At 55.0% G+C, this 21,408-nt stretch overlaps 1 protein-coding gene across 12 annotated transcripts in view; it reads left to right on the forward strand.

The window, feature by feature from the left end:
• BRD4 (bromodomain containing 4) overlaps positions 1-21,408 on the forward strand; it is a 76,912-nt gene that overhangs the window by 40,818 nt on the left and 14,686 nt on the right. For 7 of the 12 annotated variants that reach the window (XM_074338023.1, XM_074338017.1, XM_074338020.1 and 4 more), the window contains 11 exons: positions 3,245-3,563; positions 4,987-5,058; positions 7,217-7,354; positions 8,656-8,791; positions 10,155-10,444; positions 11,080-11,442; positions 12,208-12,336; positions 17,387-17,596; positions 18,107-18,303; positions 18,606-18,901; positions 19,930-20,040. In XM_074338023.1, coding sequence (XP_074194124.1) covers positions 3,279-3,563; positions 4,987-5,058; positions 7,217-7,354; positions 8,656-8,791; positions 10,155-10,444; positions 11,080-11,442; positions 12,208-12,336; positions 17,387-17,596; positions 18,107-18,303; positions 18,606-18,901; positions 19,930-20,040 — 2,227 coding nt within the window. In that variant the 5' untranslated portion in view covers positions 3,245-3,278. The remainder of the gene's footprint in view (positions 1-3,244; positions 3,564-4,986; positions 5,059-7,216; positions 7,355-8,655; positions 8,792-10,154; positions 10,445-11,079; positions 11,443-12,207; positions 12,337-17,386; positions 17,597-18,106; positions 18,304-18,605; positions 18,902-19,929; positions 20,041-21,408) is intronic. The other 5 variants (XM_074338025.1, XM_074338022.1, XM_074338026.1 and 2 more) reach the window with 1 other exon arrangement.

Consider the following 21,408-nt stretch of genomic DNA (forward strand, 5'->3'; position numbering starts at 1 on the left):
TAGTGTGGGAACCGTCCCACAGCCTAACCTGAGCCCTGAAAAGGGGCTCTGCAGATGGCTGTAGACCCTGCTTCTCTGAGGTTGAGGTCCCACTCTTGAGCAACTAAATCGGAGAACTTAGAGAAATCCCCTTCTCTGCTCCTTGCCACTCCCCTCAGGATGAAGGCGCGCCTTTGGTCTGCGGGCCTCCATGCACGGCCAGTGCAGCTGCCAGGGTGCTGCCTCCTCCTGTCCCCTCCTCAGGCTACCCACCGTGCCCCCTGCACCTTGGTCACCAGTGTGTGTTCTCAGCCAGATTCAGCTGAGCCCGGTTTCTCGTCCATGTGCTCTCTTCTGTGAGCAAGCTCTTCCTGATGATTCCACCTCTTACCCCAGCCTTGGGATGCTTCTCCTTCCTGGATCTATAGGTGGCCGCCTTCCTGCTTCCATGGGGGTGCCTTTACTCAAGTCTCTGGGCTCAGGGCCCACCTGTCCTTGCCACGCTCTCAATCAAGCGCACCTCACGTGCCCCCCTCCCACCCGTGCACCTCTGTCTCCATGCCCGGTCTTGATTCATGCCACAGGCACTGCTTTCCTGGACCACAAGTGGCCATTAGCTCTGGCCACACTCATACCACAGGTATCCCGATGGGAGACGGGAAGTGCCTTGTATCCATCCCCAGGGCCTGGAGCAGGCCTACTCAGTCATATCTGCTTTTGGAAACTTTTGGAGTCCACTGTGTTCCCGCGAGCTTGCTGTGTTGTCGCCATGTCCCACCAGGCCAGCTGTCAAATGCAGTGTCTTGGGGGAAAGCCCTCTGTGGCCCTGCACTCCCGGCATGCTGCGCTCAGCTTAGGGGTGCTGCCCACAGGCTGCTGTCCAGCTGTTCTCCAGCTCTACTCGCCATCACGTTCTCCTGCCAGCTCTGGCTGCCCCTTCCCCGTCTCCAGCACCATGTGTACAGGAGGTACCAGGAAGCAGGTTGGCACCCATAAAGCCCTCCCTCGTCCCCTTCCTATAAGTGTTCTGCCTGGTGGGTGTTCGGTAAAGTACACTTGTCGTAGAGGTCACCACAGGAGCCATTTGAGGCTCTGGAGTCCCCTGGGAGGGCATGACTGTAAATTCTCACCTGGTGTCTTAGACGCAGTTGGACCTCATTAAATAGTTCAGTTCAGCGTGGGTTGCAAGACCACCTCTAGACACCTGACTCGTGCTGTGGTCCATCCTCCCTCCTGCGTCCTGGGTGTTTCCATGCATGTGGCACAGGTGTGTTTCTCTCCTCAGTGTTGTCCTCTTCTGTGCACTGAAGGGTTAGTGAATTATTCAGAATTTTTTTAAGTGATTGGCATATCATCTCTGAATAGGCAAGAAGTACTCTTAATCTCTTTTATCTATTTGGTGAAAAAGGATAAAAAAAAAACAAAAAAACAGTCCTTCCTCTTGAAGCAAACCATGGATTCAATTCCCAGACTGAATCTGGAAGATTCCAAGTCTGGCGCACGGTGGCATTGGATGCTTCCACACTGGTCCCCCCCCAGTGGTGGCCTCCTCCTTGGAGCACCATGCTCTCTTCTTGTTCTCTAGCCAGTCGATAGCTGTCCCAGTGGTTGGCCAGAGCGCCATGGAAGGAAAGCTGTCTGTCTGGCCATGTCAGTTTTGTCAGCCCTCGGGCTCATCCTGCAGCCAGGACGCCAGTGTTGGGGACGTGTGGCCAGGACCCACGTGTGAGGCCATCAGCCTGCCTGCCCCAGGAGGTCCAGCTCTCCACAGCTCCCCCCCACACATGACAGACTTACCACTCAGTTGCTTTTACATAGCACGCTCTCGCCCGGTGCTTTTAAGATTTGATGATTTGCCAGAACTGCATTTATAAAAACCTATGTGGGAACCTTGGCTTAAATTACACTTGGACTGAATTATAAAGTAATTCATCAGTAGCTAGCGTGCCTGGCATGTGCTAAGAATGTTCAAGAAAGAAGGCCATGAACAGAGCCAGCCAGCTTGCCCTGTCCTTGCCTTGTCCCCTCTGCCAACCAGAGTCCTGTGGTCCTAAAATCGGACCTTTTTCCTAAGCCCTTGCCAGACTTCCTCAGCCAGAGAGGTACTCTTACCCCACTGGCTTCTGGGTTTATTATGCAGATGCCCCTCTGATGCAGGCAGCTCCTGGCCAACAGTCTGTCTTACTCTGGGCACTGGGTTTAAAGCTGATCATTGCTTTTTCTTGCCAGTAGAAGAGTGTCAGAAAAATAGTGCACAAAAGGAATTTAAATGGTCAGCACACGTTTGAGCAGATGTTTATTCTTATTAATAGTGTGTGGGAACTCTCAGCACTCAAGGATGGGGTGGGTTTGTGTTTCTGGAGGGCAGTTTGGCAATAGAAACTTGTACCCCTGACCTTCGGAATAACCGCACAGGTGCATAAGGTTGCCCTTATCGGGGTGCTGTTGGCAGAGTTTGGTGTGGCCTGAAGTAGGGGTCGGTGGGCGAGAGGAGTATACAGTACAGGGTGCTCAGACAGGCACTGAGTGGGGTTCTCACCTCCTCCCACACAGGTCACGGGGGGTCCTCTGTACCTCTATAAGTAAACTTTGAAAAGCTAGTTAAAACAGTAGGTTGAGTATGCATTCATTATTGTGTTATCAGCAATTTCCTTGTGGGATTTCTTTAATTAGCAAATATGTATTATTTAAGTTGCCAGAAGCTGTTTTGGGTAACCGTGAGGCTCTGCCTGGAGCACTGCCGTCGACGGGGGCCCTCCAAGGCGGGCAGGCCCACCGTCCGCTCTGCCCTGCCTGGCCCCGGCTACCAGACTACTGACTTGGGTCTATGGTTCGTGAGCCACACGTGCAAACTATAAAATGTAAATGACGTATTTGGACCTTGCAGACCGTCCTTTCTCACACACAGGCAGTGTCTGCTAAAACCTCTCAGATACTGTGAGAACCTGGTTTGTGGCTCATTGTGCCTCCTTCCCCGTGAGCTCCGTACTTCTGTTTGTCTTGCTTCCGTGCCGTCTCTCTCCACTGGTACCTCATCCTTCTGCTGCTGGGTGACGAGTTTTTGAGGAGAGTAGACCTGGGGCCCTTTTAGTCAGTGCGCGGAGTAGCTCCTTGGCTGACCTGACCAGTCTGTCAGAGGAGCTCAGTCCTTGGAGGCCCCAGCCGGAGGGGGGAGGGGGGAGGGGGGAGGGGGGATGGGCAAGTCATTACGTTGGCGCCTCTCTGCTGCCTGGTCTCTGACGGTAGCTTTTCTCTTCCCTTATAGAGTGCCCGGTGAAGAATGTGATGGGATCAGTAGAATGTCTGCGGAGAGCGGCCCTGGGACAAGATTGAGAAATCTGCCCGTAATGGGGGATGGACTAGAAACTACCCAAATGTCTACAACGCAGGCCCAGGCGCAACCCCAGCAAGCCAACGCAGCCAGCACCAATCCCCCGCCCCCGGAGACCTCAAACCCCAACAAGCCCAAGAGGCAGACCAACCAACTGCAATATCTGCTCAAAGTGGTGCTCAAGACACTATGGAAACACCAGTTCGCATGGCCTTTCCAGCAGCCTGTGGATGCCGTCAAGCTCAACCTCCCTGTGAGTAGCTGGGGCAGAGCCCTGGGCTGAGTCGTGCCGGTCTCCTGCGCTGCTCCGGGCGGGGTGCAGACTCAGGCAGGGAGACACACATTGAGCTGGGAAAGCAGGGGCCCAGCTCTGGACTCCAGGACCTGCAGCGCGCGGACTGAGTGGTTTGGGCAGTCCTGATGAGGAGATGGGGGAGGTCAGAGGACGTGCTCACTGGCTTCTTAGAGCTTGGGGTCACAGGAAATAATGGTGCAGAGAGCGGTTGAAACAGGGTGAAGGAATACTTAAAGTTTTCCTTCCATTCCATGGGGAGCTGAAGGGGGGGCATGAGGGATCTGCCCCTGCCCCCCTTCTCAGGTGCAGTCAGCTGGCCTAGGAGAGAGAGACGCAGTTGGGAGGGGGCTGCCTTGCTGGCTTGCTGCGAGAACACTCTTCTGGCACTGGCACTGGCGCCGGCGTCGGCCAGAGTGCGGCGCAGGAAAGGTGGTAGATTACCTCCCAGGGAGCGCGCTTCTGGAGGCTGCCTGGCTGGAGCGGGTGTGGGTGCAGCTTTGCCCGGCTGCCTCTGCACACTCCCTCACGTCTGCCCGCCCCATCCTGGCCGTCTTGCACTGGCTCTTGTTCTTTTGTACCCCCGCGCCTCTTTTCTCTCTAGAGGTTTCCGTTTGCCCACAGCCGTAGCAAATGATTCTGGAAATTCAACTTGTATCCCTAACGCAACATTGGGGAATAAACGGGATAAATGTTTTTTCTTTTCTTTAAAGCACCAAGGACTGATTGTCTTAAGTTGCCCTCTGCTGTTGGCCTAGTCCCACCCCTACACCCCCACCCCCTGGGCAAGGGATTGGAATTAGCCCAAGTGGGGGTTTGTGTGCACAGCTGTAGGAGCCTCAGCCAGGCACCCAGTTTCAAGAAGGATGAACGCACCGGTGTGACCCTCCTGACTTGAAGGTCACTGTGTCTGTGACAGCTGTTCAGTACTGTGTCTGCTGAATGTGTGTCATGTGCACTCGGAAGGGAAGAGGCAGGAAGGGGACACTGCAGGTCGGGGTCATGAACCGGCTCAGGAAAGGGGGTAGAGGCCAAAGAGGGTCCCGCACATCTGGGTTTCAGAAGCCCCTCGTCACTGGCCGTGACAGGGAGTAGGGTCAGCCAGCCTGTCACTTGGAGGGAGGCTCTCCTCGGAGAGCTTGCTACACTGGTCTCTGGCTGAGCCGGTCATGCGCAGCCCACAGGTGAGGATGACCTTCCCAGAGCAAATGCAAAGAACAGGGAGACGCAGCTGGGGGCGGGAATCAGGAGGGCCCTTGGCTTTTAGCTCGTGGGAGGGAGGCGGGAGCCTGCCATCAGAGTGCAGCCTCCTGTGTCTCCGTAGTGGAGGCTCCCGGGAGGCCAAAGATGAGGATTCCGACCTGACCCTCCTGTTGGCCTTCAGGAGGGCATTGGTGACCTTAGGAAGATGGGACGCAGAAGTAGAAACCAGATTCTCGACGGTGTGAATGAGAAGGTGAGGACGCGAAGCCATCATTTCAAGAAATTTGGCTTTGAAGGGAAGTGCGACAGGGCCAGAATGGAGGAGGGGTTGGGGAAGAGCCGAGAAGGTGAGGCAAAGGAGAAAGGGGCGTGGGGGGACCCGAGATCTCCAGAAGGCAGCTTCCCAGCCAGTGGGACAGACGCAAGGGAGGGAGGTCTGTTAGGCCGAGGGCTTTGGGAGGCCGAGTGCTTCTCTGAAGTGGAGGCTCCCCAGGGGCACAGTGTGAACCCCTGTCCTTGTGAGTTGACATCACCCTCAGCATCTCTGATGTAGGAAAGAGACTGATCAACAGCGGCGGCCCTGATCTGGTATCTTCCGAGAGGGTGGGGATCAGGAGGAGCAGGCCAGGGGTGCAGGGGCTGGCGGGGTGGGAGCAGTGTCGTGCTAAAGCCCCGTTTCTCAGGGACCACCCCCACCGCAGGAGATGTGAATAGGGCCAGCCAAAAAAGGGCTCCTTTTTCTGTTTTCTGATGTCTTCCAGATCTTTACCTGCATTTTGGCCCCTTGTCCCTGCTGGACGGTCCATTAGAATGTCTGCTTCTTTCAAATTCAGTACCTGTGTGTGGTTGGACTGTCGTGCCACTAACCCTACTGCCCCCCTTGTCAGGCCCTTCCCCTACCGCCTCCCTTTTGTCTTCATCTCACCCCCTCCATCCTCAGCCACTGTCCTGTTGGCCTTTGAGCCCCTTGACACACCATGACACCATTCTGAGACCTTTGGCCATAAAAGAAAATCTAAATTTCCAGTGAGGCAGTTATATTTGGACTTGGTTCTCTGGGGAGACGTGGTCAAAGCATGAGACAATGTAGAAAGGCTAGTCCAGTCTCTCCTTGCAGCCTGCTGGCCAGTGTGCCTCGGGCTGGGATCTGTGCCCGCCCTTCCATGGAAGCCAGTGGCTTTCGTTCCTTGCTTTCGGGTGTCCGAGCAACTTAGAACTTCACACCCCCGGCTCTCCTGTCCAGTACTGCACACCACTGCTCCTAGGCAGGACCTCAGCACTTGCTAACAGAGGGGCCTGCCGCCTGCCATCAGGCTTCCACTGGATGTGGTTCTGATTCCCCCCCAAACCTAGTTCTGGGGGAGGGTGCGCTGACGGGCTGCCTGCTGGGCCCTCTGTGAGCCTTCCACCTGGAAGCCCAGGTGCTGCCCGATCCATCCCCCGACTCCCCTGTGCTTATTTTTAAGAATAAACCTCTGGTTATTTAGTATTGCAGATTTAGGGAAAAGTTGTGGCGCTGGTGTTTGATCCGAAGGGCTTTAGGACATGGATGCCTGCCATCTGGCTCCTTCTGTGTAACAGTAACATCCGAGGTGTGGGTCTGTTGCTATTTTGTTTCTGTTTTTTTCACTTGAGGCTTGTGAAAGCTGTGCAGAGTCCTCATTTGGCGATTAACTTGGTTGGTGGTTGGTTTCTGGTTGTTTGTTCCATAGTGGTAGCCTGCGCAAGTAAAAGAAGTGGAAGTCCGATGAACTTGACTGAAAGTGGAATTCTGCTCCATGGTTCTTCAGTGTGACGGAAAGCAAGGCGTCCTTCTAGTTGTTGGGGGTGGGCTCAACTGCTGGTTCTATAGTTTGCTTTTCTTTTTGTTTAACTTTTATTTATTTAAGTGTGTTTTTCTAGGACCCATCAGCCCCAAGTCAAGTAATTGTTTCAACCTAGTGTGGAGGGAGCAGCTCACAGTGGCCCATGTGAGGATCGAACTGGCAACCTTGTTAAGAGCACTGTAGTTTGCATTTTATGGATGAGTACAATTTCAGATGGTGGGGAGAAAGTAGAACCTGCCACTGGTGGTTTTACTAGAAAAGAATTGCTTTTTAAAGGCTGTCTGTTCTCCCTATTATTTATTTAAAATGGAAGGATATATTAGCATCAAAAAAATAGGAAAACCTAGATCTCAGTAAAGACAACCTATTTGCAGACGGGGCAGTTGGCAAACTTGCATGTTTTCCACACAGTATTGGAATATCCTTCCCTGGTCCACTTTATCTTGGGATTCCCTCGAGATTGCTCACTGATGCTGTGGAAGAGCTTAGGGCTCTTGAAAGAGATCCGCAGGCCCACCTACGAGAGCCATGTGGCCAGAGAGGTGACGTCGGCCTTTGCTCTCTCTCTCTCTCTCTGCTCTCCAGGATTACTATAAGATCATTAAAACGCCTATGGATATGGGAACAATAAAGAAGCGCTTGGAAAACAACTATTACTGGAATGCTCAGGAATGTATCCAGGACTTCAACACTATGTTTACAAATTGTTACATCTACAATAAGGTGAGATGTGGGGGCCAGTGTCCAGCTGCCCTTGTGAAGGGGAGGAGGAGGGAGAGGCAGGCATGTCTAGAACCCAGGGGCCGGGCGCTGGAATGGGCGGGAGTGGAGTCGTGCAGAGGAGACCCGTAGAGGCAGGGGTAGTAAAACCCGTGGTCTTGCCTGTGACTGCTGGTCTCTTTTGCTGGGAGAGAGCTGCTGCCGTGTTCTGTGTCCAAACCATCCTTGTCAGCTTGAAGCATGTGCTTCTGATGCCCTTGGGAGTTTGGTTCTTGAGCATGTCTAGTAGAGAAGGTGTGAGACAGACAGTGCCAACTCATTAAAATGCCCGTTTAGATGATGTAAATTGTCGGGAAGAAGGCTACTAAACTGTAGTTGTTCAAGGGTGGACTCAGAACCCTTGATGTGAGAGGGGGCACTGGGGCCCAGCACATCTGGAGCTGTGAACATGACTATTGTCACCTCGGGCCATGGCATCGAGTGTCGCTTGCTGTTAACACATAGACCTGAAGATCACTTCTTAACCCCGTAGCCAAACCTTTCGGCTCGGCTATGCCATGAAGCCGGATCATTTATTTACAGTTCAGACCACAGATGTGATTAAAACCAACCCTTTCAAATAGAACGGCCCTGGAGGGAGACCCTATACAGAACTCAGCTTTTGACCTCTGCTGGTGTAGTGGGTAAAATTGCCCAGAAGAGATGGGTAGGTGAGTTTCTTGAAGTTTACCACATTTTTAAAAGTCTCAGCTCTCACCACTACGTTTAAGTGAAATGTGCACAGACAAGGTTCTCATTTTTGAGCCGAGTGGGGAACAGTATGTTATAGATAATGGGACAGTGGGGCCCATAAGGCAGTGTGAGTTGGACATTGCCCCACACCCCGTGAGCTGCCATGGGGACACACTGGGGAACGTGGTGGAGTCCTGCTAATGTATCTATGGCAGTAAATCCTGTGTCATTCAAGGATATCTAGTGAAGCTGAATTGTGTCAAATGAGGCCCTAACGGAAGGGAGGGTGCCTGTCTGTGATTGGCACATGGTTAGATGCTTACGGCATGAGGATTGTTTCTCAGGCCAGAGCTTAAAGGCTGGAGAGGGCGGTGCTGCCTCAGCAGCCCTGCAGGCACATGCAGCTCTGTGATGCCTGCTGGTGGGGCTGTGCTGTGGCCTTTTGGGGTTCAGCTCAGGGACCCTGAGGATGATGCTTCACACTTTGGGCCAGGGGTGGGTGGGTGGCTCTTGCGCTGTCTAGAAAAGTAGGAGGGCTTTCTGACCCTTGCCCCACGTGTCTTCTCTTCCAGCCTGGAGATGACATAGTTCTAATGGCAGAAGCTCTGGAGAAGCTCTTCTTGCAAAAAATCAATGAACTGCCCACAGAAGAAACGGAAATCATGATAGTCCAGGCGAAAGGAAGAGGACGTGGGAGGAAAGAAGCAGGTAGGGGACCCCAGCACTGTTTATCTCGCACTGAAAGAGTGAGGAAATGGCTTTATTTCTCCCCAGTCTTTGCCCTTCTGCACCCCCAGTGGAGGACTGAGTGGTGGCAAGATGGCTGCATTACACACTGGCTGGCATGTTGCTAGTTAGATACACCTGGGCCAGGTTCAGTGGTGGATCTGCCCCAGAGGGTCCCATGACCATGTGAGGCTCTCCCAAAGTAGAAATAACAGCCCTGCCTTTTTTTGATAAACTTCAGTTAAGGAGAAAGTGTAACCTTTTCAAAGCATTTTTAAGTTATTTGAATTCTTCACCCCTGCCAGTGCCATACATAGTCTCTGCTTTTCCATTTTAGAGAGATGAACCTGACCAAAGGCAATTTTAACTAATACCCCTCTCCTAGAGCCTCGAGGCTTGTTATCTGAATGATCTTAATGTGTTTGTGTTGGAGCCATGCCTGCTTTTTGGTGCCAAGTCTTCTGAAGTCGAGCCTGCCTCGTCTATGGTCTATGTCAGCACCCACTCCTGCCTTCTGCATCTTGCCGTCCACGGCTGTGCTGCAGAATGGTGGCACTGAGAAGGTGGCTGTGCTGTGTGCTTCTCTTAGGAGCTGGCTTTCACCTGGCTCCCCACCCTGCTCAGAAGCGATGGCTTCACAGGAGCATAAGGAGTCAGCTGCCCTGCAGTGCTGAGGGCTGACCAAGGAGAGCTGGTCTCCACAGAACCTGCTGAGAGGCGCCCAGCCAAGGACCCCGCCCCCCACCCCCTCCCCGGGCTCAGGGGTTTGGTCTGCATGTGGGGCAGACATGGGGCCTTGTATGTCCGGGCGCCTCTGCACAGCTGCAGGGAGGCATCAGCCAGCCGGCCTCCCCCCTGGCTCAGGGAGATGGGGTTTGCCGGTTTCCAGAAGCCTTGGCTATAGCTACTGATGCCGGGCCCCTGCCAGGAATGCTTGCTCAGAGGCGGTGCTTTTGGGAATGAGGACAGCACTGCCCGAAGCTCCGAGGAACATTCCCCCGGCCACAGCCCTGGTGCTGACTCTGGGCATGTACTTCCTATTCTTTGGCCTGGGCCTTCATGTTCATGAGGGGTCTGTGTGCCCAGCTGGGGACTTGCAGCCAGGACCCACCGGGCAGTGCAGCATGCTACGTGCCGCTGCTGTCAGAGCCCCGGGGCAATTGGGCAGACTTGGCCAAGGTCCAGGGTGTTCGAGCAGTTCTGGCTCTTAGGCAGATAGTTACAGTGATACTGTGTGCCATGTCCACGCAGATGTGTGCTTGCCACACGTGGCAGTGTCCCCACAAGGTCAGCCTGTATGTGTCAGGCTCGGCATCTAACCACATGTCACTTTGATGATTGGTAGGGACAGCAAAACCTGGCGTCTCGACGGTACCAAACACAACGCAAGCATCGACTCCTCCGCAGACCCAGACCTCTCAGCAGAACCCACCGCCTGTGCAGACCACACCTCACCCCTTCCCTGCCGTCACCCCAGACCTCATCGTCCAGACCTCCGTCGTGACAGTGGTGCCTCCCCAACCACTGCAGACGCCCCCGCCGGTGCCCCCCCAGCCACCACCCCCACCCACGCCAGCCCCCCAGCCCGTGCAGAGCCACCCGCCCATCATTGCGGCCACCCCGCAGCCTGTGAAGGTGAGTGCTATGCACACATGTGTGTGGGCCAGCCTGATCACTGACGAGCTCTTGCCACCTCGTGCACACACAACCCCCGGCCACAACAGCGAGGTTTGCAGGAGACAGTCACCCACCCATCCTTGCCAGTGCTTCATGCAAAGCCTGTCTGGTTCCTGGGGCACTGGTGGGTATCACGGGGATCTCGCTGTGTTTGAGTCAGTACATCCCAGAAGCTGATGCCCTTCTGTTGACCCAAAGACCCCGTAATGGAGTCACTCTTCCTGGGGCTTGCTGGCCCCTCCAATTTCTGATTTAGACCATGCATGTTGGCAGAGGCTGGCTAAATAGCCTCTGAAACGTGCTTCCCGCAGTGGCCAAGTGGCAGGCCTTGCTCTGGGGGGCCCCTGGCATTGAGTAGGAAGCTGCTTCAGGAGGTTTCGTTAGCCTCTGGTGAGCAGCTCCTATACTCAGTGGCACACATTCTCCTACCCTTGGCAGGGGCTTGTCCCAAAGCGGAGCAGAGTAGTGGGACCGGGCCTCCTTTTCCCCGGAGTGTTGGGACTCTGGGAAGGACCTGGCCTCAGGAGTGACCCCAAGGGCCCACTGTGCCACCCGCACCCCTGACCGTACTGTCACACGTGTACTCTTGGCAGACAAAGAAGGGTGTTAAGAGGAAAGCGGATACCACCACCCCCACCACCATCGACCCCATTCACGAGCCACCCTCGCTGCCCCCAGAGCCCAAGACCACCAAGCTGGGCCCCCGGCGGGAGAGCAGCCGGCCCGTGAAGCCCCCCAAGAAGGATGCGCCTGACTCGCAACAGCACCCGGCGCCAGACAAGAGCAGCAAGGTCTCAGAGCAGCTCAAGTGCTGCAGCGGCATCCTCAAGGAGATGTTCGCCAAGAAGCACGCCGCCTACGCCTGGCCCTTCTACAAGCCCGTGGATGTGGAGGCACTGGGCCTGCACGACTACTGTGACATCATCAAGCACCCCATGGACATGAGCACAATCAAGGTGGGCTGGGGAGGCTCCTGGGAACTGTGCCCCAGCCCCCAGCCCCACTCTTGACTCCCCAACCCAAAGGGGCCCAGCGCCCCCTGCTGGGAGCTCAGGGACATGCTCCCAGCCAATGGTGATTTTGGTCCCAGACAGCAGTGCTGCCCTCCCTGCATCTGGGGACGAGCCCTTCTTGGCCTTGGGGCCCAGTGCCCACAGGACCTTGCACAGGTTACGTGTTCCAGGTAACTTGGCCAGGCTCGCTCTCATGGGGAGGGACTTCATGTCTTCTCTCGGAGGAGACACGCAGTGCTAGCATTTTCACTGGTATTCTGAGGCCTTTTGTTTTTGTTTATTTCAAGCTCTTTTGCATTTTTCTCCTGGGAGTGGAGTAAGCCTGCCCTAAAATGGGACGGGCACAGCAGAGGACAGTGCTGTGTTCCTTTTGACCAGTGTCCTGCCCTGTGTCACCAAGACAAGTGTACGCCTGGTCAGAACTGGGCCCGGCCTCTTTCCATATCTGGCTTAAGCTCTGCCTCTGTGGATTCTGTGTCCACTTGCCCCTTAGCCGGGCACATGAGCCCATGGGAGGGTTTGCACCCTAGCGGGGCAGTCCCAGCCCTGAGACTTGCTGGTGACTGCCTCTTTGCCCACCTGGTGCTGAGAACCAGGGTCTGGGCTAAGGCCCGAGCCCCTGAGAACACCAGCTTGCTCCTGCAGGGAGGCCGCCCTGCTGCCGCCCCCTGCTGGCACATGCAGACACAGCCTGTCTTGTTTTTCCAGTCGAAACTGGAGGCTCGTGAGTACCGCGATGCTCAGGAATTTGGTGCTGATGTCCGGTTGATGTTCTCCAACTGCTACAAGTACAACCCTCCCGACCATGAGGTGGTGGCCATGGCCCGCAAGCTCCAGGTGAGGCTCTGGGAAACGGGGTGTGATGGCCTGCGACCGAGCAGGCTGGGCTTCTGGGCAGGCCAGGCCTCTAGGCCTTGGCAGATTGTATCTCTGTTATTTGCTTTGGCGTAATGCCACGTTGCTTTGGAAGAGTGGACTCAGGAAGATAACTCAGACATTTCACATTGGGATTGTTTTGTTATAATTAAAGCAGGGGGGTTGGTTTTGGTCTTGGGCATTTTGTTTTGGGGTGTCCCACTGAAAGCCCCCTCCCCCCCACCTGCATTCTGTTGCCCTTGGCCGGAAGAGCGCGTGTGCTGTGCATGGCCCAATCTCTTCTCCAAAACAGACCTGTCTCAAGTCGGCGGGGGACACTCTTGCCAGGTAGACACTTTGTCACAGTTGTGAGCTAAAGTAACTGCTCGACTGTGGGCATTTCTTCACCAGAGCCCTGAAGCCTTCCAGCTGCAGGGCAGCCGCATCTAGATGTTCTATCATGGGGCCATGATTCCCTATCAGATGGGATCCATGGCCTTTTCAAGTGGAACCGGGTGGTACACACTATAGAGGGCACATGGGAGGAAGGGAGGGGCAAATTACAGCATAAATGTGTGAATTAACTCCACATTCTTTTTTTTTTTTTTTTTAAGGAAAATACATATACCCAATATTAACAGTTAATCTTTGCCTAGAAAGATCAGGAGTTAAAAATTATGGAGAATAAAGCCAATATTTAGTACTGTTATAATCTGCCTTTTTTTTAATCTTTAAAATTATATATATATATATATGTGTGTGTGTGTGTGTGTGTGTGTATATATATATGTATATATATATATACACACACACACATATATATATACACACACACACACATATATATATATATATATATATAATTTAAATATATAAAACGTACCAATTCCTTGCCGTCAAAAGGTGCGGGCAGTCTGGCTGGAACTCAGGTTAGTCTGCACATCCCAAGGCCAACCCCCACCTGATGGCTGGGCGGGACTTCACGCCTGGCTTCCCCAGCCATTTATGAAGTACTTTCAGGGCAGAAGTCAGGACTTACAAAAAGCCTTTGGCGACTTGTGGATCCCCTCGAGGCAGGTCACCTGAGCCCTGCTGCTCACCTGCCTGGCTCTAGTAGCTCTGCGTGTTGTCCCACACTCACCACCATAGTATCTCCTACCACCTACTGGCTCTGTCTCTCCTGGTCTTTCACTGGCCCCTGTCCTGCTCAGGGGCTGCCTTTTGTTCAGAGGATGTGTCCTGATCTCGGGGTAGAAGAAAACCTTCTTACTACTGTGGATGGGCCTGGCTATCACTTAAAGGCACACTCAGACTTGAAGGTTTTTCATTTCTACTGTTTGTTTTAGTTTTATTTCCTCTTAGTGGTTTTTGTTTTGTTTTGGCTTTGTTATTTTGGAAGAGGGGGGCTCCCTTCATTTGGGGCTGTCTGTTGGCTCTCTTCACAGAGTCAAACTGCTTGTTGTCTTGTATTTCCCATCCTTGAAGGAGCTCATTTCACTGCAATTTTCATATGTGAACACCAGGTGGCAGTGGTGCCCTCAGCACAGCACCTTAGACCCGACACCTCCACCCCCCAGGACTAAAGTAGCTTTTGCCCAGATTGGTACCCACACCCTTTATTTGCTCTGATGCAGACAACTAAACCAAAGCAAGTTCTCTGCCAGCACCAAAGGTTGCTGTTTTGAGCAACTTTATTTAAAAAGAAGAAAGAAAGCATTCTTTCATTTTCTAACTTTCTGTCTTCCTAATTTTTGTGCCTGTTTTAAGTATTGGGTGTTTTTTCATTTTTCTCCTTCTGGGAGTGGAGTGACCATGCCTAAACATGGAGTTTACCCATAGCAAGACCACTGATATGCTTGCCACACAGCAGCTACTTTCTAAACATGGACACCAAGTACCAAGCTGGACTGCATGACGTCCTTGCCCTCAGGGAGGGTCCACTTCAGGAGGGGGCAGTACCCATGTGGGCCAGTGCAGGACTGCTACCGCCCCCAGCCTGCTTTACCTGCAGCAAGGTGGCTCACCATGTTACATGTCATTGCATGTAACGTGCAATGAGGGGGGGTGGGGAATTGACATGACAGGTGGCGGACTTCTCATCTGGAAGGCAGTTGGCAGTTTATGGCATTTTGGCTTTATTTTTCTTCCTTCTCTCAAAGCTCTCCCAGGTCAGCATGGTTTAGTTGGCTGGATTCCCCAATGGAGACGGGGGTAAACAAAGCCCCAGCCCTGGTTTGCCTCTGTTTAGAGGTATGGGGACCTACAGTCTCTTGGGCTATGCCCAGGGATTGGGCTTTCCCCAGGAAGTGTGACACGGAAAAGGATCCACTTTATTTTCCTCTTCCAGCTTCTAAATTCTGGGCCTTTAGAAAACCCACGTCCCACTGCCTGGCAGCCCTGGTCATAAACCTGGGCTCAGAATTTCCTCAGGAGCCTGAGGGTGGCTTGGAACCACAGCTGCTGGTGGTACTGCCCTCTGCTCTATTGTTAAGTGAGGAATAATTTAGGACGTTTAGTACCCATGTGGATTACCAGTTTTATGTCAAGAAGAAGTGCAAATTAAAGTGGTATGCAGTTGTTTCTACAGTAAGGAAAAAATTAAGCTGAAGAGTATGTTGAGATCCTGCATTAGATCCCAGAGATGGGAATCTTTTGGGGGGTGGAGGTGTCTGAGGGTCTCCCACTCACTGCTGCCACCCTGGCACCTAGTAAACCTCCCGCTGCCTCCCTCTTTCCAGCCTCTACACCCTGAGTGTGGCCAAACCCCACAGCAATATCCAGGCATGGCTGAGAAGGGGCTGACGGGCCATACTTCTCCCCGAGGTTCTCCAGCTGCATGGGCTTTGGGTCGGTTCACCTGGGAGGTCTTTGGGCACTGAGACCTCCCCGCATCTAAACATCTCTGTTTCACTTAAAGGGGTGTGGGATGTGTTTCTCCCAAGAGTCTGACGTAGGCCCAGAGTAGGTGACCTGGTCACCAGTCAAGCGAGAGGAGGTACTTGCTCTGAAACCAGTATGGTTTGCTGATGCAAAGAGTCACAGTGTATGTGGCCCAGACTCTCGGGGTGGGGTACAGATGACAGCATGCCAGGCGGGGGAGCTGGGTCTACTTTGGGACGAGCCAGGGTAAGTGCCATCCCCCGTTTCCTTAGAACTCCCCCCTCCCGGGGGGGGGGAACAGGAACGTCCTTGTGGCAAGGGTAGTGCTGCCTGGCAGCTGATGGGGAAGCAGGGCCAACAAACAGGTGGCACAAAGCAGCTCCCACTTGGTAAAGGGTCACTGCCCAGCAGCACTGGGTGCTGGGCCCTTCTTGCCACCCTCCTCCCTTCGTGGGGTTCTGACGCCCTAACACCTTCTCAGACACATTTCTCTAACCTGCCCTGTTTCTTGGGAGAAGTCCTGGCTCTTCCAGATGGTTGTGTGGATCACTCAGGGACCCAAGCCTGCCCACACATCCAGGGCATCATGAGCAGGGGGATCTGAGTCCCCACCAAGGCCTCTGCCCTGGTGTGAAGCCCCCTCCCTCCTCTCTTTTCCATTGCCCTTCACCCTGCTCCGGGGTTTCTCTGTGAATAAATTAGAAAGGTATTGCCCTTCTAATGCTTAATCACAAAACCACTCAGACAGCAGGGTCCAGACAAGTTCCTTGCTGGAAGGAAGAGCTGCCTCGGGAGGCCGAGTGGAGGGGACCCCAGAGTGTGGGGGATGCTGCCCTGCTGTCCAGGGCAGGGGAGAGCGGAAGCCGCGTTTCGAGAGACGTCAGTAGGCTTCCAGGGCTGGATCTGTCACGTGTGCTCCAGTTTGAAACAGCAGCCTTGGAGCTCAACCCCATGGCCTTCTTGGGTCTCCTGGGCCGCACTGCCCTCCTAAAGCCCCTTCCGTGCTGTGAGATGCTGTGGTGACTAACAAGGCTTAAAGCAAGTCCCCAAATTTTGCTGGGAAGCCAGCCTTCTTCCTTCCACTGCTGTCCTCTGTTGTCACTAGATTTACCATGATGGAGCTCTCGGGGTAGGGAGGGCCCTGCCAGTTGGTTTGTGAGATGGCACAAAGCAGGACCCCCAGGTGCCCGGGTGGGGCTGCTACCCTGGAGCTCCATGACCCTACAGTCCCGTTAGATTCCCGGATCTTAGAGTTGGAAGTCTCAGAGTCTCCTGAGGGTAGGATCCTGAACTCGGTAGCCCAGTAGCTTCTGCTCAGGTTGCTTACACCTCGCAGCGCTAGCTCCCTCCCGTAGCCTGTCCTCAGCACCCCCACATCTGCTGTCCTGTGCCTTTCTCACTTTGCCTGGCACGCCCTGGAGATACCTCAGCCAGTGGCACAGCTCTCCTCAGTTCCGTCCCCCAGAGGTGATCTGAGGAGCAAGAAGGCAGACATGTGCCTCCTGCAGCAGGGTCTCGGCCTCCGCACTGGCCGCAGGCTCTGCGCTGACAATACTTTTACTGCAGGCAGGGCCTTTGCACCTGCTGTCCCCTCTGCTTAGAACACTCAAAAACTGCAGACCCCACCCACTCCCTGCGGGAATGTGAACTAGAGCTGGGCAGTGCCTCCTGTTCTGCCCGCTGTGTGTCTTGGTGCCTGCCTGGCATCCAGAAGGCTCCCTCAGGATGTGTGGAGTGCCAACCTAACGGGAGCCACAGGGCACTAGGGGTCCTGCCCTCAGCCCACTATCAAGGATTCCCCAGACTGACAGCTTCAGTGGGCAGCTGCCTCCTGGACTTAGGTACCTGTCTTTCCCTGGGCTGTGCTTCCCAGGGCGTGGGTGCCAGACCTCAGCAGGAGGTCCTTTCGCCTCAGTGTGAGACTTGAGAGAGGAGTGTTGGAATTGCTGCCAGGGAGCCCAGGCCAGCCCCTCACCTTAGTGGCAGGAAGAGGTCACTGATGGCCCAGTCCTCTTTGACCCTCCTGCTTGCTTCCTAGTCAGTCGATCCCAACAGCCAGTGAAGCTGTGGTGACACTGGGCCATGGCCCAGCCACCCTCTGCCCATATGCCTGGGGACCCAGCAGCCCTGATGGGCATGGCTTTCCCCCCAGGATGTATTCGAGATGCGCTTTGCCAAGATGCCAGACGAGCCTGAGGAGGCTGTGGTGGCTGTGTCCTCCCCTGCGGTGCCACCCCCCACCAAGGTTGTGGCCCCGCCCTCATCCAGTGACAGCAGCAGCGATAGCTCCTCAGACAGTGACAGCTCAACTGACGACTCTGAGGAGGAGCGAGCCCAGCGGCTGGCTGAGCTCCAGGAGCAGGTAAGGGCAGCAGGAGCCCCCTTCCCCCCGGAATCCAGGGATTGGGCAGTCGTGGCTCTGGAGTCCCAGCAGGAGCAGAATTCCCACCTGTGCTAAGTCACGGACACATTGAACATACACATCCGTGCATTGTATGTGGTGGGGGAGACACGGTGGTCATCTGGACAGAGGCAAGGCTTCTGGATCCTTCAGTGTCTGGAAGGAGGCCGAGCCGGGAAATTCTCTCCTGCGGCTGCATGGTTGCTCTGCTCCCTACAAGCCAGCCATCAGTCTCTAGTGCTGCAGTGTCTGCACTACTGCCCAGCCTGCTAGGGACCCTTCTCCTGGGACCAGGATAGCCTTGAGGCTTAGGCGGTTCTTCTGGCCACCATTGAAGTCCAGGGCTTGGGTGGGATGGACAGCAGATCACAGAGCTGACAGCCAGCCCCCTCCTGCACCCCTGGGCCCTGACACCTGGGGGTCCGTGCCGAGACCAGGGTGACCAGTGTGTCTTTCCCGTGTGCTCCGCAGCTCAAAGCCGTGCACGAGCAGCTTGCAGCCCTCTCGCAGCCCCAGCAGAACAAACCAAAGAAAAAAGAGAAAGACAAGAAGGAGAAGAAAAAAGAAAAGCACAAAAAGAAAGAGGAAGTGGAGGAGAATAAGAAAAGCAAAGCCAAGGAACTTCCTCCCAAAAAGACCAAGAAAAACAACAGCAACAGCAACACAAGGTCTGTGCCCTCAACTTGCCCCAGTGGGGACCCCAGCTGCCCCGGTCGTAGGGAGGCCACCTCTGCCCTTCTCCCCAGGACGAGCCTCTGGCACTCACCAGGTTTGGCGAGGGAGGGAGTATGGCAAGTAGTATGTGCAGACAGCAAGGACAGGCTACAGCAGTCCCCCACCCCCACCCCGTTTCCTGTGAAAAGCAGCCAGGTAGGGGCATGGAAGCCTCTCACAAGCCCCTCATGGAGGAGTGGGTGCCCGGCTTCCTGGGGGACCCGTTCCTGATGGCGTCTGCATCGTCCCTTCGTAGCAAGAAGGAGCCGGTGCCCATGAAGAGCAAGCCCCCTCCAGCGTACGAGTCAGAGGAGGAGGACAAGTGTAAGCCTATGTCGTACGAGGAGAAGCGCCAGCTCAGCCTGGACATCAACAAGCTCCCCGGGGAGAAGCTGGGCCGCGTGGTGCACATCATCCAGTCACGGGAGCCCTCGCTCAAGAACTCCAACCCCGACGAGATTGAGATCGACTTCGAGACCCTGAAGCCATCCACCCTACGGGAACTGGAGCGCTACGTCACCTCCTGTTTGCGGAAGAAACGAAAACCTCAAGGTGCCCTTGGGCCCCCTGGGGCTGGAGGGGGTCCCAGACAAAGGAGGGTGGGCTGAGCTGCTTCCTCTAGCCCTTTCAACCTGGAGGTCCCCTGGGTACCTCAGGTGACTGCCTTCCAGACTTGGCCCTTTCCCTCTGCAGGCTTTTTCTCCAATGATAAAATCTGTCCTTGACATGGACACCTCTGGAGGCTTGTAACATCACACTCTACCCTGGGTTGTTGGTGCCTTTCTTGACCTCACTGGCTTGTGACCTTCTGGGGCCCACCTGCACCTCAGTGCCCTAAGGCTTACTCTGCGCAGCAGCTGCTTTTGTCCTCAGCTGCTGCCACTGAGTCTTCTACCCAAAACCACCCTCTCGCCACCATTTGGGGCCTCTGAGGGGCAAGACCGGGAGGCAAGGCCTTAGGGCGGCTCTGCGCCTGCCTGCCGTCCTCCTGTAGCATGGCGTGGCTCCCTCTCTGAGTCTCCCAGGCAGCCCTTTCATGCTACAGGTAACTTGTTTTGACTCAGCTTTTGTCTTATGACGAGGACTTAGGATCCCCAGCAGAGCATTGCACACAGCCTTCATTCCAGCCCGGACCGACTCCAGGGGTCCGTGGGCCCCTCCCCAGGGCTCTCCTTGTCTTGATTTGTCTCTGGCAGTCTGTCATGTCCTCTTGGGTTCTCTTCACCCGCTTCCAGAAAAGTCCTTGAGGGAACCCTAGCCTGACAATCCTCGTCTTAGGAGGTTCCCTCCTGCCTGCCTCTTAATCCTGCTGAACTCTGCACGTGGGATTCTGAGAGATTGGGGGAGCGGGGCTTAAAATTCCAACATAAGCCAATTTTTTGGCTAGTGGGCAGTAGGCTAGCATCTTTCCACTGGGAAACATGGGCCTGTTGGGGATCTGGGCCAATCACAGGGGCAGCCCTCGGGCTCACAGGGCGCAGTGCCCCCTGGCCCTCCTTCCAGGCAGTAGAGTGTGCCTGGGCTGAGAGCAGCCCTGGGCTCGGGCCCCGCCTCATGCAGTCCCTGTGGCTTTATTGCAGCCGAAAAAGTAGATGTGACTGCCGGCTCCTCGAAGCTGAAAGGCTTCTCATCGTCCGAGTCGGAGAGCACCAGTGAGTCCAGCTCGTCCGACAGCGAAGACTCCGAAACAGGTTAGGGTCCCCTTCCATCCTTGTCGCATTCCTGCCTTCGCTCGGCACCGCTCTGTCCTGTATCCTGGCTACCAGAGGCCACGTGTGGTCATCGGAACTTACCGAGCCACCCCATCAATCCTCCAGCTGCGGCAGTGGGTAGCCCAGCGCCCACTTCTCTCCCCCATCACCCCGGCTGAGAGGACAAGTGGCTGAGGGTGCTGACACTGCAGGTCCCTGTGGGGAGCGGGAGGTGGGGTGTTGGGGCTCAGGTGGTGGCATCCATCTTAGTGTAACCCTGCCTATCCCCCCAGTCTTCCCTGCATGTGGTGCGACCGTCCCAGGTGATGTGCTTCAGCAGGTGTGGAGCAGCCTGCTGTCGCCCCTGCTGTCACTGGACTCAGGGCACTGCCATCCTCCTCAGTGTGCTCACTACTGTGTGGGCCGCTCCTGACTGCACACACTTGGACGTGTGTGTCCTGCACCTTTCACAGTCCCCCTCAGGCTCCAGGGGTCTGCACGTGTGCCCCCCCTGAGCAGCAGCTTCAGCATGGGAGGGGGGCAGGTGGAGACACTGAGAGCCGTGCAGTGCTGGGGAGACAGGGCCTTTCCTCCAGCGGGGTGCTTTTCTGATGATTCTCAGGGGAGCAAATGCTCAGGCTGGCCCAGAGGGGCTAGGGAAGAAAGCTGGCCACCAGCCCGTGCTGCGAGGTGAAGCTGGCTGTCTCTCTGTCCGCGGGGTGGCCCTGGACAGGTCTTGCTCCATCAGCTGAGCAGACAGAGCTGCGGATCGCCTGCTAGTTGGCCCTGGGACTCAGCCCGACGCTCCACACAGTGGGCAGCGTGTGTTTGGACAACAAAGCCTGGCATGTTCTTTCATGGACCTGTCCTTTCTCTGGTGTTTTACTCTAATTGGAAGTAAAAGATAAGCTCCACTGAATCAGTTCATGTAAATAATGGGACCTGACGGTAGCATGGAGGTTTGAGGATTCCTTTCAGCAGCTGGGAAGAGCGGTGCTGCTCCAAGGCGTGTACATATGAGGACCTCGTTTCAGGCTCAGCCTGCCTCGCTCTGGAGAAGCAGGGGCCTCTGGGCGTCGTCACTGTCACTTCCCTTTTACAGTTAGGGTACCAGGCTTCCCAAGTGAGTGGGGGGCTGAGGGCTCCTCCAGGATTTCAAATGCTGGATTACGTCATTTTCCATGGGCCCAAATGAGGTGAAATTCATTAGGCCATGTTTTGTATTTATTGACCTACTGTACACGGGCCACTTCTGTTGCCATCCTTTACCCCTTTTCTACCACCCCCCCGACTGCTTTTTTTATCTATCAACCAGCAGGGGGTGCTGCACCCCATGCCCCGCCAGGCCCACTGCCTTTAGCTGGGTGA

Source organism: Rhinolophus sinicus, linkage group LG07 (assembly GCF_036562045.2).
Source record: "Rhinolophus sinicus isolate RSC01 linkage group LG07, ASM3656204v1, whole genome shotgun sequence".
NCBI lineage: Eukaryota > Metazoa > Chordata > Mammalia > Chiroptera > Rhinolophidae > Rhinolophus > Rhinolophus sinicus.